The 13,324-nt window shown below is 37.9% G+C and overlaps 1 protein-coding gene across 3 annotated transcripts; it reads right to left on the bottom strand.

The window, feature by feature from the left end:
• Window positions 1–77: 77 nt before the first annotated feature.
• On the bottom strand, window positions 78–7,486 carry th (tyrosine hydroxylase). 3 transcript variants are annotated; one of them, XM_079346834.1, is made up of 14 exons: window positions 7,292–7,369; window positions 7,117–7,220; window positions 6,686–6,889; window positions 5,790–5,964; window positions 5,595–5,683; window positions 5,438–5,505; window positions 5,301–5,351; window positions 4,572–4,717; window positions 4,272–4,407; window positions 3,667–3,736; window positions 3,518–3,574; window positions 2,532–2,627; window positions 2,279–2,412; window positions 78–862 (listed from the first exon to the last, which is right to left on the bottom strand). In XM_079346834.1, exons 2-14 carry the CDS (start codon window positions 7,165–7,167, stop codon window positions 703–705), a joined length of 1,437 nt encoding a protein of 478 aa, XP_079202960.1. In that variant the 5' UTR covers window positions 7,168–7,220; window positions 7,292–7,369; the 3' UTR covers window positions 78–702. The 3 variants fall into 3 exon arrangements, with proteins under 3 accessions (XP_079202960.1, XP_079202959.1, XP_079202961.1); XM_079346833.1 differs by lacking the exon at window positions 7,117–7,220 and having other exon boundaries at window positions 7,276–7,486; XM_079346835.1 differs by lacking the exon at window positions 7,117–7,220 and having other exon boundaries at window positions 4,272–4,374; window positions 7,276–7,486.
• Window positions 7,487–13,324: the final 5,838 nt, after the last annotated feature.

Genomic DNA, 13,324 nt, shown 5'->3' with positions numbered 1-13,324 from the left:
CTGTTACACACCCTCTAAGGAGTTAAAGATGAAAATTGTAAACATGACAGCAAGATGTTGATTTGCTTTTCTTTATTTTTGGCTGATTCTTTTAATTTAGACAAATGTATCAGTACATTGCATGACAAAATGTGTTTTGTTATATATTATATTTATTATGCATTTACACCGAAAGACAAAAAAAACACATTTTACATACACATTTATAATCAAACGCTGAATTAAGTTTAAAGAAACACAGCAGAGTTTTACACAGCAGTTATTTTTTAAAAATATGATTTAAAATAAATGCTATCCTTATTTTAAGAGTGTCTCTTTTCTTTTTAAATAACTGTATCATACACATTTAATTATCTTTAATACATTCATTATCATGGTTCCCTTTATTTTTGGTTCAGACATTGACACATTTCTCAAACAACAAGTTTTGTTTTAAAAGCATAAATGTCAGTAAAATCTCATCTTTTCACAAACCAAGCAAGAAGTTTAACATCTTTGGAAACTTTGCCTTCACTTGCATGTGTTGAGGTTTTCGAGGGTCGCAACCTTGTCGGCCAACCAGTCAGAAACAACAAGTAACAACTGATCAGAAACAGCATCAGACTGGAGGTACAGCACAGAAAGAGGAGCACAGTGGTCTGATTGGGATCAAGGAGTGGAGAGGAAGCAGACAAGATTGGAATGTTCACAGATGGGACGTAATCATGACAGAACGCTAAGGGCATCCGTCAGCATCTTCAGCTCATCCTTCACGCCCTCCAGGCAGCCTTGGATCTTCACTGGGTTGTCCAGAACCTCAATGCTGCTGGTGTATGGATCAAACCTCACTGAGAAGGGACGCTTGATTCCAGCCATGTATCCCCTTGTCAAAGATATAAAAAGTTAAGTAAACAAACTCAAAGGTGAGAACAGAATTATATAAGCTTCTCTGATCTGCCTGAAATACCCAATAAAATCCTGTAATATATTTGAGGCTGCTCCTTCTCACCTTCAAATCTCTTAATGTACAATGGGGGGCAGAATCTTCAATTACCAGGCCCCTCTACTTTGAAATGATCTACCAGCTTTGGTCTGGGGGGGCAGACACCCTCTTTACCTTTTAGAGAAAGCTTAAATTGTTCCTTTTTGACAAAGCTTATATTCAGGGCTGGCTCAGTCTTACCTCGGACGAGCTTTAAGTTACACTGCTATAGGTTTAGACTGCAAGGGGACGGTACACCAGAGTCCTGTCTTTTTCTCTCTCTATCTGTTTGAATTAATGTACCTTCATTGCATTTTGCTAACTTTATAACTTGTAGCCATCGCTCTATCTCTTTTTGTCTGTGTCTGTCTCTACCTCCCAAGTTCTCTCTCCAGCCTATAATGGCAGATGGCTGTCACCCAAGGAGTCTGGTTCTGCTCAAGGCAGCAGGAAGGTTTGACTGGCTACTGTACCAAGTGCTTGCTCATGGCAGATTTATATTGGGTCTTAAATAATTAAATAATATACCAGAGAGTACAGTCTTGATCTGATTTTTATATAAAGTAGCATGAGCAGGTTATGTCGCGATTTGGGGCTGTGTAGACAAAAAATGATAGATTGTTTGATTGGTCCACTTTAAACCAAACTACATGAATAACTGTTGTGCTAACTGAATGCTGCTTGTTTTATTCTTATCTAAGATGGTTTTTTTTGGAATTGTTTAGTCTGCTTTGAGAAGTGTTTTTTTGGGAGTACATTTCTATGTGCATAGGTTAGATGTTCTTCTCTGTCACACTGCTTGGGGCTGTGAGAACAGCATTTTGTCTTAAAAATCTTAAGTAAAATATAAATAAAGGAATTTTTATCTTAATCTTGAGGTTGTAAGAGGTAATAGTAGTGTCTTTGGAGACTGTTGTATGCGGTTTGTATTAGCACCCACACAGATATAAGCTATAAAAATCATGATGTACTTTATTACAAGCATTCCTCTGCTAATATTTTCTCATGCAGTGTGGCAGGGATGTAATATTCTGTATTATACTTGATACCAAAACACACACTAAAGCTACTTGATTTCCAGGCCTCGCTTGATCTGTTTGCCGGATAAAGATCCAGCTTTCTGCCCTGGTGAGAAATATTACATAGTTACAGCTGTCTCCTGGCTGCTATGACCCGAGAAAAGTGTTTGGCCTCAGGGGCTGACTGGCTGTTCTCTGACCTTGTCCTTACATAACCCCTGTCTGTTTTTTTCCATTCTTCTCTCTGTGTACTCATGAGTGTCTGCATGTAAGACAGCAAGCATGAGTGGTTTAGAACCTGAATTTCTCCTTAGCATCTGAGAAACTCTCCGAAACAAAGTAGACAGGCTGGTAGGTTTGGTCCTGATAGGGCTGCAATGCCGCAGCCTCAGGATGAAACTCCCTCGTCTCTGGCTCATCAGACAGTGAGTGCTGGAGTCAAGTGAAAATAAAAAGATGGAGAATTATCAGACAGCTAAAATGATTTGACAGTTGTTTTGTCAAAAACTGTCAAAGATTATTAAAACAAGAGATAACATGCTTGAACGCACCACAAGTTCTCCATACGATGACAACAGTCCAGCTCCGTAAGCCTTCACCTCCCCATTCTGTTTACATAAGCCATACTCCACCGTAAACCAGTACAGCTGATAGGGAAAAAAACACAAGTCTGAGAACGACAAAGCCTGAATTTGGCTTGAATTCATTTAAATATATCACATATCAGATAAAGGATTGTAAAACAATGATGAGGTACACGTACCCCATGCTGTCACTCTTTTTTTTTTAAACTCAAATTTTACATTTTAAGATGAAATTACACTTTTATATATTGTGACAGTATTTTCTCTGCACAAGAGATACACATTTGGCAAAAGTCCTGTCAGTCAAATTAGGTTTTGGGAAAAAATTACATTAATGTGGGGCTAGGTTGGAATACTTGATGATGTTTTCCAGTTTGAAAGACTGAAGGCAGCCTTTTTGTTTCCAGGGAACATGGGATATATATATATATATATTTTTCTTTTTTTTTTTCTTTTTTTTTTTTAATTTAATGTAATTTATGTTTGTTTGTTAAAACAAAAAAGACTGACTGTTTCAATGAAAATACAGTTTAGAAATATGCTTTGAGTATGATACTACTTTACAGTTCGTCATATGATTTTGGGTCCAGTCTATTTGTATTTATGTTGTCGTTAGAAAATAAATATATTCGAAAAACTGTTAAAACTATACAGCAACAGAAAGGTCCAGTAAACACAGCACCATGTTTAATGGTTTTGACAATTTGAAGATTCTTAATTTTACTAAGAATGGTCAATGTGGGATATTTGAAAACATTACTCCATTGAAGTATTGAATATTAAATCAAATCTGAGCTCTGGTAGGCACATTCTCTATTTTTCAATGTGAAGAATCAAAGTAACTATTACAGTTAACACGCTGGTCGGGGCCTTGCTCTTTAAAAAGTCAGTCATATTGCTCCTCATTTGCCCCACCTCAATAGCTTCTGCACAGCATAAGTGCTGTTACTTACTGTGGACAGCTTCTCTATATCTTCCTCTGATGCTCCAAGTGATGCCAGACCGAGGTTCTGCAACAAATGATCAGTACATTGTTACCAAAAGTAAACGCACTTCATGGAAAAATAACAATCTGTAAGTCTAATGCAGTTTCTCCTGTCACCTGTGAAAACTGAGCAAAAGTGCGATCAGCCAGCATGGGGACATGTCCCAACAGCTCATGGACACAGTCACTGGAGGAAAGAAAGAAAATCACAAATTCAGTCTGCCTTCATTTAACAGCAGTTTACAAAGTGAAATTTCAATGTCAGCATGACAAGAAGCTTTTACACAGAGAAAACAGCATTGCTGATATATTTCTCTTTTTTTTTTAAGTTGAAACACTTCTTCCTCTTAGTGTCTTCTTTTTATTTCTTTTTCTACAGTGAATGTATTTTTCTTTTATTCTTTTTTAAAAGATATGTGAAGAATAAAGATTGATCCTTGATTGATTTCTGCTGCTCATCACATTTGTTTTTGCTTTTTTACACTGTGTATTGAATGTATTCATTAAATGTATGAGGTCACTTTGCTTGTGTGTTTTAAATACATTTAGATTGTTTTTTATTAACTGAGACTGACAGAAAAAAGAAAAATCCAGGGAACCAAATCGTATATTTGGAGACTTATGTAGGTTAACTGAGTGTGTTTCTGAGGCATTGCAACATCTGGATCACTAGGGACAATATATGATGTAGAGTTCCTTTCAGGGGTCACAATTTTACTCACGGCTCTGGGGAGTGCATAGGAGAGGAGGCGTGTCGGATGTATTGGGTGCACTGGAAAACACGGAATGCCAAACTGGCCAGGAAATCTCTGGCTGAGAGGAGACCTGCAACCGGACGCAGAATGAACCCTGTACGCTCTTTGGGTGTGTGTGTGTGTGTGTGTGTGTGTGTGTGTGTGTTCAGGAAGAAGGAAATTAAGAGACAAAAAGAGAGAGAGAGAAAATCAGACTCTGGGTTGGTACAATATCGTTACATTTACCCCACCATGACTTCCTTTCGATGTTTCCCGTCCCTTCTTTACCTTTGAGGAAGTTAGACACGTCTTCCAGCTGAGGGATGTTGTCTGGACTGTACCCACAATGCCTTTCCAGCAGACGGAAGGCCTCAAGGTACTCAGTGCAAGCATGAGTGGTGTACAAATCCCTCAAGGTGGAGTAAACTTCCCTCCTATTTGGAGATATAAAAGCATCATTATGCTATGTTTTTTATGTTTTATTTGGTCCCTTATAGACATCAAACATATTTTAAAAATCTCTGACTGAGGTAGCATATCTTAAATCTAATTTGGGATCTCTTGGTTTTAATACAAGTTTACCTTCTTTCAGTTTATTTTATTCAATTTTTAATCTATTTATAGTTCACCTTTTGAATCGTTGCCTTGTGGCTATATACAATTCCTTATCCTTTTCTAATCATTTGAAATAGACAAGCTAAACTATCTGGTACTTTATTTCAACAGCATACTTTTCAAGAAAAAAGATCAACGTAAGCCAAATTTCACTGAATACTATTCCTGTAAAAGGATTTTATTAGACAAATTAAAGCTTTCAAAATCTATCACAATTTTGCCAAAAGAGACAAATGACATCGAATTGTCTGAAAAACAACATGTTTGGATGGGAATGACGGTGAATTGATATTGAAACTTAAAGGTCAACTTGTTCATTATCAACAGGTGAACATCTTTTTATGCTTGGTTGGGTTCGGTTTCAATGAAAAGCATTTTAAATGTGCGTGCAGCAGCTCTTACCATGTGCCAATCTCCTCCTCTGTGTACTCGACTCTGGGAATTGTCTCCCCACTGAAAACAGACAGATGCATCAGGAATAATCAAGTTGTCTGTTTGTAAAATATTTTCTGTGCTGTTTTCAGAGAAAAGACTCTCACTGTCTGTATCTGAAGGCGATGTCTCCAATCATCCTCCTCCTCTGTCTGTAAGCAGGGTCTGTGTAACCCTGTTCAAATCAATTATGTGATTACATTTTCTATGTCATGACATTTAGTTCAATGTATTAATGTTGATTCAAGACATGTAATTACTTACAGGATGGTCTTGATCCAAGTCTGGATCAAATTTTGTGACCAAATGATGACATTTGTCCAAATCTGCTATTTTCTTTGGAAACCAATGAACTGAAAAGACAAGAAAATAGTTTAGTGCTTGATTTATAATTGCTTCCACAATATATTGGTACATGTTTCAAATGATATGTATAAAAAAAGCAGGAAAGAGCACTACATTTGACTTCTTTGGTGGTTTTAACGTCCTCTGCATTCCTCTTGATGGAGCTGATAAGAGTGCTGACGTCTGACAGGTGAACCTCACAGCGGACAAAGTACTCCAGGCCCTCCAGGCTATCCTTGAGCTTCCGACGTGGCCGTGTCTCCAGATGATAAATATTAGCTTCAAATGTCTGAAAAAAAGTTCACCAACAATTTTTTTAGGTCCATCTGAAGCACTAGAAGCTCGAATAAGTAAGTCACCAGACCTCAAAGGTCAAAATAGAAACTCCACTGATTAAAAAAACCCCCGTTGTTTTTCTTATGTTACCTTACTTAAAAGATTAATAAAATAATTTGTCAAAGTAGAATATACAGACATGCATATTAATTCAGATGGACATCATTACACGGACATAAACGAGATGCACTTAGTTAGAATTTCTGTTTGTAAAATACATGACTTAAATAGTAACTGATGCATTTAGAAATGGCTGTTTTATTTTTGATGAACCAAAATTTGTTAACAGAAATGTCCAAGTGCTATAATGTTTTTAAAGTTTATCTGACAGATGACACGTAAATTATGATCATCTATCACTGCAGACTTGACAGCAGGCTGAATAGTTTGAGAAACTCATGAGCTAAATTACGCATCACTATACATAAGTGCAAACTTTGCGAGAAGACAGAAAAAAATACAACCAGTGATGTGGCAACCTATAGCAACCTCTTCAATACCCTTTGCAAACTCTTCTTATTAAATGAACAATACGTTATTTAATATAACCGATTAAGCGACCTTTTTATCAGGGTGCGTTTTCTGAAAGTTGAACATCCCTAGTTAATTCTCATTTTTGTTTTTACAAGTTGTGGTAATCTAAGTATTTGTAAACTAAGGTACAATTGTGTTACCTCGAAAACTTTGAGTGTCCGCGACAGAGCCGGTGTCTTTGAGCTCCTCAAAAAGAAGAACACATTGAGCAGCGCCTTTCCATCGTCCTCCTCAAACACGATCTGCTCGCTGGCCTCCGCCGCTTCTGCCGCTGCAGCGGCGGCTTCTCGTTCCTTGCGTGCGTCCTCGATCAAGCTCTGTCGCCTGCCGACGAATCTCTGAGACTGTGCCAAAAACAGAAATGAGTTTGCGTTATATCAGATGCTTTGATTGCAGACGCACCCTCAGAGCACACAGATAAATCCAAAGATGAGGATGACTCCTGGGTTTCTTACCTTTAGGCCAGCTCTTCCGATATTTTATGGAAGCGCTTTACATCTCCAAATATGCATTAGAGCACCAATGCAGTCGAGGTAAACCTACAACATAGCTAAGACTGAGAAGCTGCCACCTTCAAGGGTATGTTGATGCTGTGATTCACTAGTTTGTCCGATTTGTGCATCAGCCACTGCGTAATTGTATCCAGTCCAATCTGCGCGCTAACCGCTTGTTCCTCTGAAAGTATATCAAAAGTGACTATACATAAACAATACTAATTTAAAGTTCTTACCGTGATAGAGTCAGACCTCTCCAACTCGGATGCAGCTCTGCGGATACTCTTTGTGGAGGACGTGGAGCTGCTTGAAAGCGGCATCTTGAAAGCGCAGAAGTCTTTGTTTTGTCCGTGCGAGAGGAAACAGCGCAGTTGGGCTATGCGTTCAGAGCGTGTAGTTTTTCCCAGACAGGTTCAGCCTTTTTATGGGGTAATTTGTTTGCAGCTTCTGACGTCAAACACGGTAATTTCGCTCTGATCAATCAGTGCGCAGAAACTGTCAGACGCATCCCAACTTGGAACAGTCTATATGTGACCTTTGAATGAGCTGGTTGAATTCACAACAATTTCATTGCATTTATTGTTAGAGCTTTATTTATTTAAATTCAAGAGATGTGCATGAGTTCTTGTTACTGTTAAGTATGTATATAAACACATTGATGAGTCTTATTCAAGTGAAATGGATGAATATTAGATGAATACCATGTAGTCATCTTTGGCATTAATTAAAGTTTGTATCCCAGGGCGGGGCTTTACATAAGGTTAGATCACAGAAAAGTCAACTGTGGAAAATTAGTCACTTTATCAGCACAATCGAATCCCCTCAGTTCTCCATGAATTAGATTTCATTGTGGGGAGGAGGGGGGACAAGGAGAGAAAGAACACGTTTTCTTGATGTGGCCATTCTGTCATGGTTTGGTTCTGTTTCATCTTGTTTTAGTTTTCATTCTGTCCTTAGTGTTATTTGTTTCCTAGTGTTGATTGTTTCCCTTGTGTGCTTTAATGTTTCATAGTCTTGTGTTTACTTTAGTCTTGAGCGTGTTTCCCTGTGTCCTCCTATGTTGCCTGTTTATTTCCCATCTTGTGTTTTAAGTCTAGTCTTTGGTGTTTCCTGTTTTATTTTGTATATCTGGTTTTGGTTGTGTTGTCAGAGTTGAGTTTCACTTTGTACTTGTGTTCTTTGTTCCTTGTATTTCCCTCCTTTCTGATTACCCTGATTGTCCTCACCTGTCTTGTTAGTCTCACCTTTACCTGATTACCCCATGTCTATTTAGTCTCTGTGTTTTCCTTGAGTCTCTTGTTGGTTCATTGTCTGTCTATGGTTGTCCGTTTGTCTTTTGGAGTGGTTTGTCTCTCTGCTCCTCGTTTTTGGATTTTCTTTGTTTTTGCTCGACTTCGTTTTTTCCGAACGTTTTGGATTTATTTTAAGTAAGTGTTGATTTGCCTTTTTGTTTAATAAATACTGCACTTGGGTCCTCCTCTCTTGTTTTTCTATCCCGTGTCTGTTCCTTACCTTACCAACAAGCACATCAAGTGAATTTATAGCGCTTTGTCTGTAGACATTGGTGGTTAACGTGATTGTGGAGTGATGTACGGTGCCCACAGGCGAGCAGAGCTAAAAGGATTGTCTCTGGACCTCTGGTCACATGCTGCCACAGCAGCAACCTCGCACAGGTGCAGAGGAGGCAAATGGGCCCCAGTGTGACTCTCCCCCCAACCTGATCACGCTGGAAATGCTAAAGAGCACTGATGTGGCCCCAGGCATAGGCAACAGCAGATCTGTCCTTTATTGGGGGATTACAGAGTCAGTATGCAGAAAGAAACATCAAGCAAAGAGAGACAATAGGATAGGAACAATTTCAGACCCTTTCCTACATGAAAGTGGAGGAAATTAGTGTATCTTCAGAATAGAAGCCATTTCTTTTATCTTGACCTTTTTTCTTTTTTTTCTTTTTTTAAGGTGTTTTAACATCAAATACTGAGCAACAGGCAGCAGCTTGACATTTATTCAAAGGCAGGCATGATTGTCAAGTTCATGGTTTATTCCTTTCATGCTTTTAATCAGTGGATTAAATTTTTAAATTGTCAGAAATCTCTCAAAATACTCATCAAGATAATAAAACAATTACTTTTTGGTCTGATAAATGTTACAGCCTCAAAGAACATTTTTGTCAAAATAGTCGCAAAAACTTTCAAATTGTGACACAAAATACATTTTTTAACTAAATGAAGGATTTTCATCGAGTTAGTCATGAAACAAAAATTGTATTCCAAACCACAAAAGACTCAATGATATGGCAGCAGGGTTATATTGAGGCTCAACCTGATTCTGTGTGTCTGACAAAGAGCAGTGATGCTACAGGCTAAATGAGGATTAAGATGAACTGATATAAATACTTCTCCTCCCTGCAAATGTCTGCCTTTCTGTGTCAGCCGATAAAGATTTTTGAAATCACACAGAGGGAAATAATTTCAAACCCTCGCCACAGTATGTATTGCTTCAATCAATTCCCTGATATTTCTTTAAAATATTTTTTTCAGGGCTTGATCAAAGTTGATCTGAAATGTTTGACATGTTTTCTTTAAAACGTTTTTCTTTAAAGACTTGATGTATGGAGGAGCGTTTTTTTTTTTTTTTTGTATGACGTGTGATATTTTTGAATTAGAATAACCTGATTGTTCCTTACTTAGATGTCAAACTGCAGGGGAGCGTTTCCTCTTAAACATACGATGTGTAGAATTTAATGGCCATTTCTACAATAAATAAATGAATTAAAAATGGACTCATCTGTTATATATTTTTTAATTACATGTTTTTAAGTACTTACATTACCTCAAATATTTCCAGCAGCTATCAAAGCCAGAAAAAAACCCCATTCAATTTCACAAGGCTGTTTTTACCTTGACGTCTTTACAGTGTCTACATATTGTATTTTTAAGGGTTTTCATGGCATGAGCCCTTGATATCAGCAGTCAGTACATCATGAAGAAGTCCTGAGAGAAGTTAGGGCTGATAAGCAATTAATCCTTATGTTAACCTTTATTATCCTGCTATCAAAACAAGTCATTTTTAGCATGTAAGGTAATGGTTGCGCGCAATGTTTTATTTTATGCAACTTTAATATCATATTTTGAAGTTGTAACTAACAGCTTATTGGTTTGTTGCCAACGTTCGATATTATTTAAACAAGGGTGATTATTTTTCCCCTGACAGGAACTTCTTATTTATTATAGAGGTAAAGGCAAAAAATAAAGTTCTATTTTTGTAAGTTTTAACATGACGTTTGTATTGAAATATTAACATTTTCGGAGGAGTCAAGCAGGGAACTACACAACAGAGATATTTTAAAACTGTCAATACAAATGCATTCACAAATACTGTATCTGTTTTCAGGTATAGCTGACCATTCATCCTCTCCTGCCTGACTTAGTATGGTTTAGCAGTTGGGCTGTAGCAGGGTTGCAAACTCCTCTCTAGCTGTGTGTTCAGGCTGACTCATCGTCATCTCTGAGTCAACCCCCATTCTTGCTCATACAGGGTATCGAGGTACCTTTTGTGTGAAGTGTTGAAGAGAAGATATGTGTCTGCCATTCATCCCTCTGTGTTTATCCAATTCATCTTCTTTTCTGGAAGTGTTGGACGCATCCACAAATGACACCGGGATGATAATTATTACAATTATGTATTGATTCAGCGGCAGCATTGTGACATTGTGAATGTGTGCCATTCCCTGCATAATTGTGGGACTTCAGACGGGCTAATTGCAGCTAAAGCGACCAGCTGGGCTGTTATTCATCAACCTCCACATTTCTTTTCTTTCCCGACTGCTGGAACAATGCTGGTCACCTTTGTGAGGGTCATTAGACTCATCCAGTTGATGAAGAGAAGAGGAATTGCAAAATAAGTTCCCTATTAATTGCAATAATGTTGGCTAAACAGCTCTAAAATTAGCATTTCAGCTCGTTAGTGCACTTCCTTGAACATATCTCTGTGTACATGTCTGTTATATATGAATCAAATGTGTTACATTATTCTGTCTGCGTTGGCAGTGAGTTCTCTTAAGTATTAGATAATCACAACCATTGACTATAAAGAAGGACAACACCTCATCTTGTTGTACAAAAGTGAAATGAAGAGCTGATATATTGCGCATTTGGTGCCAGTATTGGGCCGCTGTATTGACATATCAACCCTACTGTTAACCAAAACCCACATTTAACTAATTGATTTAACTGCATGATCCTTCAGGTTGGTATAGTCCACAGTAGATTATTGTGTCTTCGAACAAACCCTCATGGTTAAGAAAACTTTAGTAGCTCTTGTGATTCATGACAATTCCTCTCACCATTTCTTCTCTACTCTGCTAATCCAGGATAATGTAGGAGCCACATTAGTCAACTGAGCCATCAAACATGGTGTCTTGTCAAAGGATCAGATTACTAAATACAAACAATTAAAACAAAACTTCAAGAGAAAGTGAACACTCAGCCATGACTTCAGATAAGAACTTTCTTACAATGACACAAACCATGTTTGAGAATCCTTTGTTTGAGTTAAGGTATTTCGATTGAACTGTTTAAATGTTTTGACTATACTTTTGCAGAGCTGTCATGTTTTTCTTTTTTGAATACAGACTTTTCTCTCAATGCAGAACGCTGCACTCTACTCACAAAAACAGTTTTGTATTGATGACAATGAAACACAGCCTATAATAGAGAAATGAAATTCAGAGAAACAGATATAGGACCTCTTCAATATGGCATCTTCAGCCTATAGGCTGAAACTGATGAATGTGTTATTCACTCTGCAGGTCAGAAAATAAATGCATGTTAATTTTAACATTTTTTCAAAGTGAAAAGAAAAAGTCCTGCACACTCCTCTTGCACGGCATCACCAATTTATTTAAAAAAAAAAAAAAAAAAAAGTTCCAGCTCCACTAAGCCTTTGTACAGTGTGTTCACTCACATGACTGGGAGATATAAATTAATATGCCACCACCTCAATTAAAACATAATTTGAACACTAAAAATAATACATGTAGGATTAAGGTTGATCACTTTGAGACTTAAAGACTTTGTAACAAACAAGCCATTTAATATTGTTGAGGGCTCAAGATGTTTGTAATATGGCTTCAAATCACGACTAATGTTATCTCATGCCGGACAAAAATCTGGACTGGACTGTAATCTCCAGACTGTTATTTCCAGGGAAAATGTCCGAAAAATGTACATGCCATGGATTAAAGTGACATTGACATTGACTCTGTGTTGAAAACTTAAAACATGTTACCTCTAGAAAATGCAGTGGACAGCTTATATTGCTATACAGTGCCTTGCGAAAGTATTCGGCCCCCTTGAACTTTTCGACCTTTTGCCACATTTCAGGCATCAAACATAAAGTGAACATTTGTGAAGAATCAACAACAAGTGGGACACAATCATGAAGTGGAACGAAATTTATTGGATATTTCAAACTGTATTAACAAATAAAGAACTGAAAATTGGGCATGCAAAATTATTCAGCCCCCTTACTTTCAGTGCAGCAAACTCTCTCCAAAAGTTCAGTGAGGATCTCTGAATGATCCAATGTTGACCTAAATGACTAATGACGATAAATAGAATCCAAGTGTGTGTAATCAAGTCTCCGTATAAATGCACCTGCTCTGTGATAGTCTCAGAGGTCAGTTTGAAGCGCAGAGAGCATCTTGAAGAACAAGGAACACACCAGGCAGGTCTGAGATACTGTTGTGGAGAAGTTTAAAGCTGGATTTGGATACAAAAAGATTTCCCAAGCTTTAAACATCCCAAGGAGCACTGTTCAAGCGATAATATTGAAATGGAAGGAGTATCACACCACTGCAAATCTACAAAGACCCGGCCGTCCCTCTAAACTTTCAGCTCATACAAGGAGAAAACTGATCAGAGATGCTGCCAAGAGGCCCATGATGAGTCTGGATGAACTGCAGAAATGTACAGCTGCGGTGGGAGACTCTGTCCACAGGACAACAATCGGTCGTATACTGCACAACTCTGGCCTTTATGGAAGAGTGGCAAGAAGAAAGTCATTTCTTAAAGATATCCATAAAAAGTGTCGTTTAAAGTTTGTCACAAATGCAACCTGGGACACACACCAAACATGTGGAAGAAGGTACTCTGGTCAGACGAAACCAAAATTGAACTTTTTGGCAACAATGCAAAACGTTATGTTTGGCGTAAACGCAACACAGCTCATCACCATGAACACACCATCCCCACTGTCAAACATGGTGGTGGCAGCATCATGGTT

Source organism: Symphodus melops (assembly GCF_947650265.1).
Source record: "Symphodus melops genome assembly, chromosome: 6".
NCBI classification, from domain to species: domain Eukaryota; kingdom Metazoa; phylum Chordata; class Actinopteri; order Labriformes; family Labridae; genus Symphodus; species Symphodus melops.
This window is presented reverse-complemented; position numbering and strand designations above follow the sequence as displayed.

Excerpts from the sequence above, each read along its gene's own strand:
- th (XM_079346833.1), bottom strand. The coding sequence starts at position 7,359 with ATGCCGCTTTCAAGCAGCTCCACGTCCTCCACAAAGAGTATCCGCAGA. Across the intron at positions 5,352-5,437 it reads ATCGCCTTCAGATACAGACA|TGGGGAGACAATTCCCAGAG; the intron begins GTGAGAGTCTTT and ends GTCTGTTTTCAG. Across the intron at positions 2,413-2,531 it reads CATCGTATGGAGAACTTGTG|CACTCACTGTCTGATGAGCC; the intron begins GTGCGTTCAAGC and ends ACTTGACTCCAG.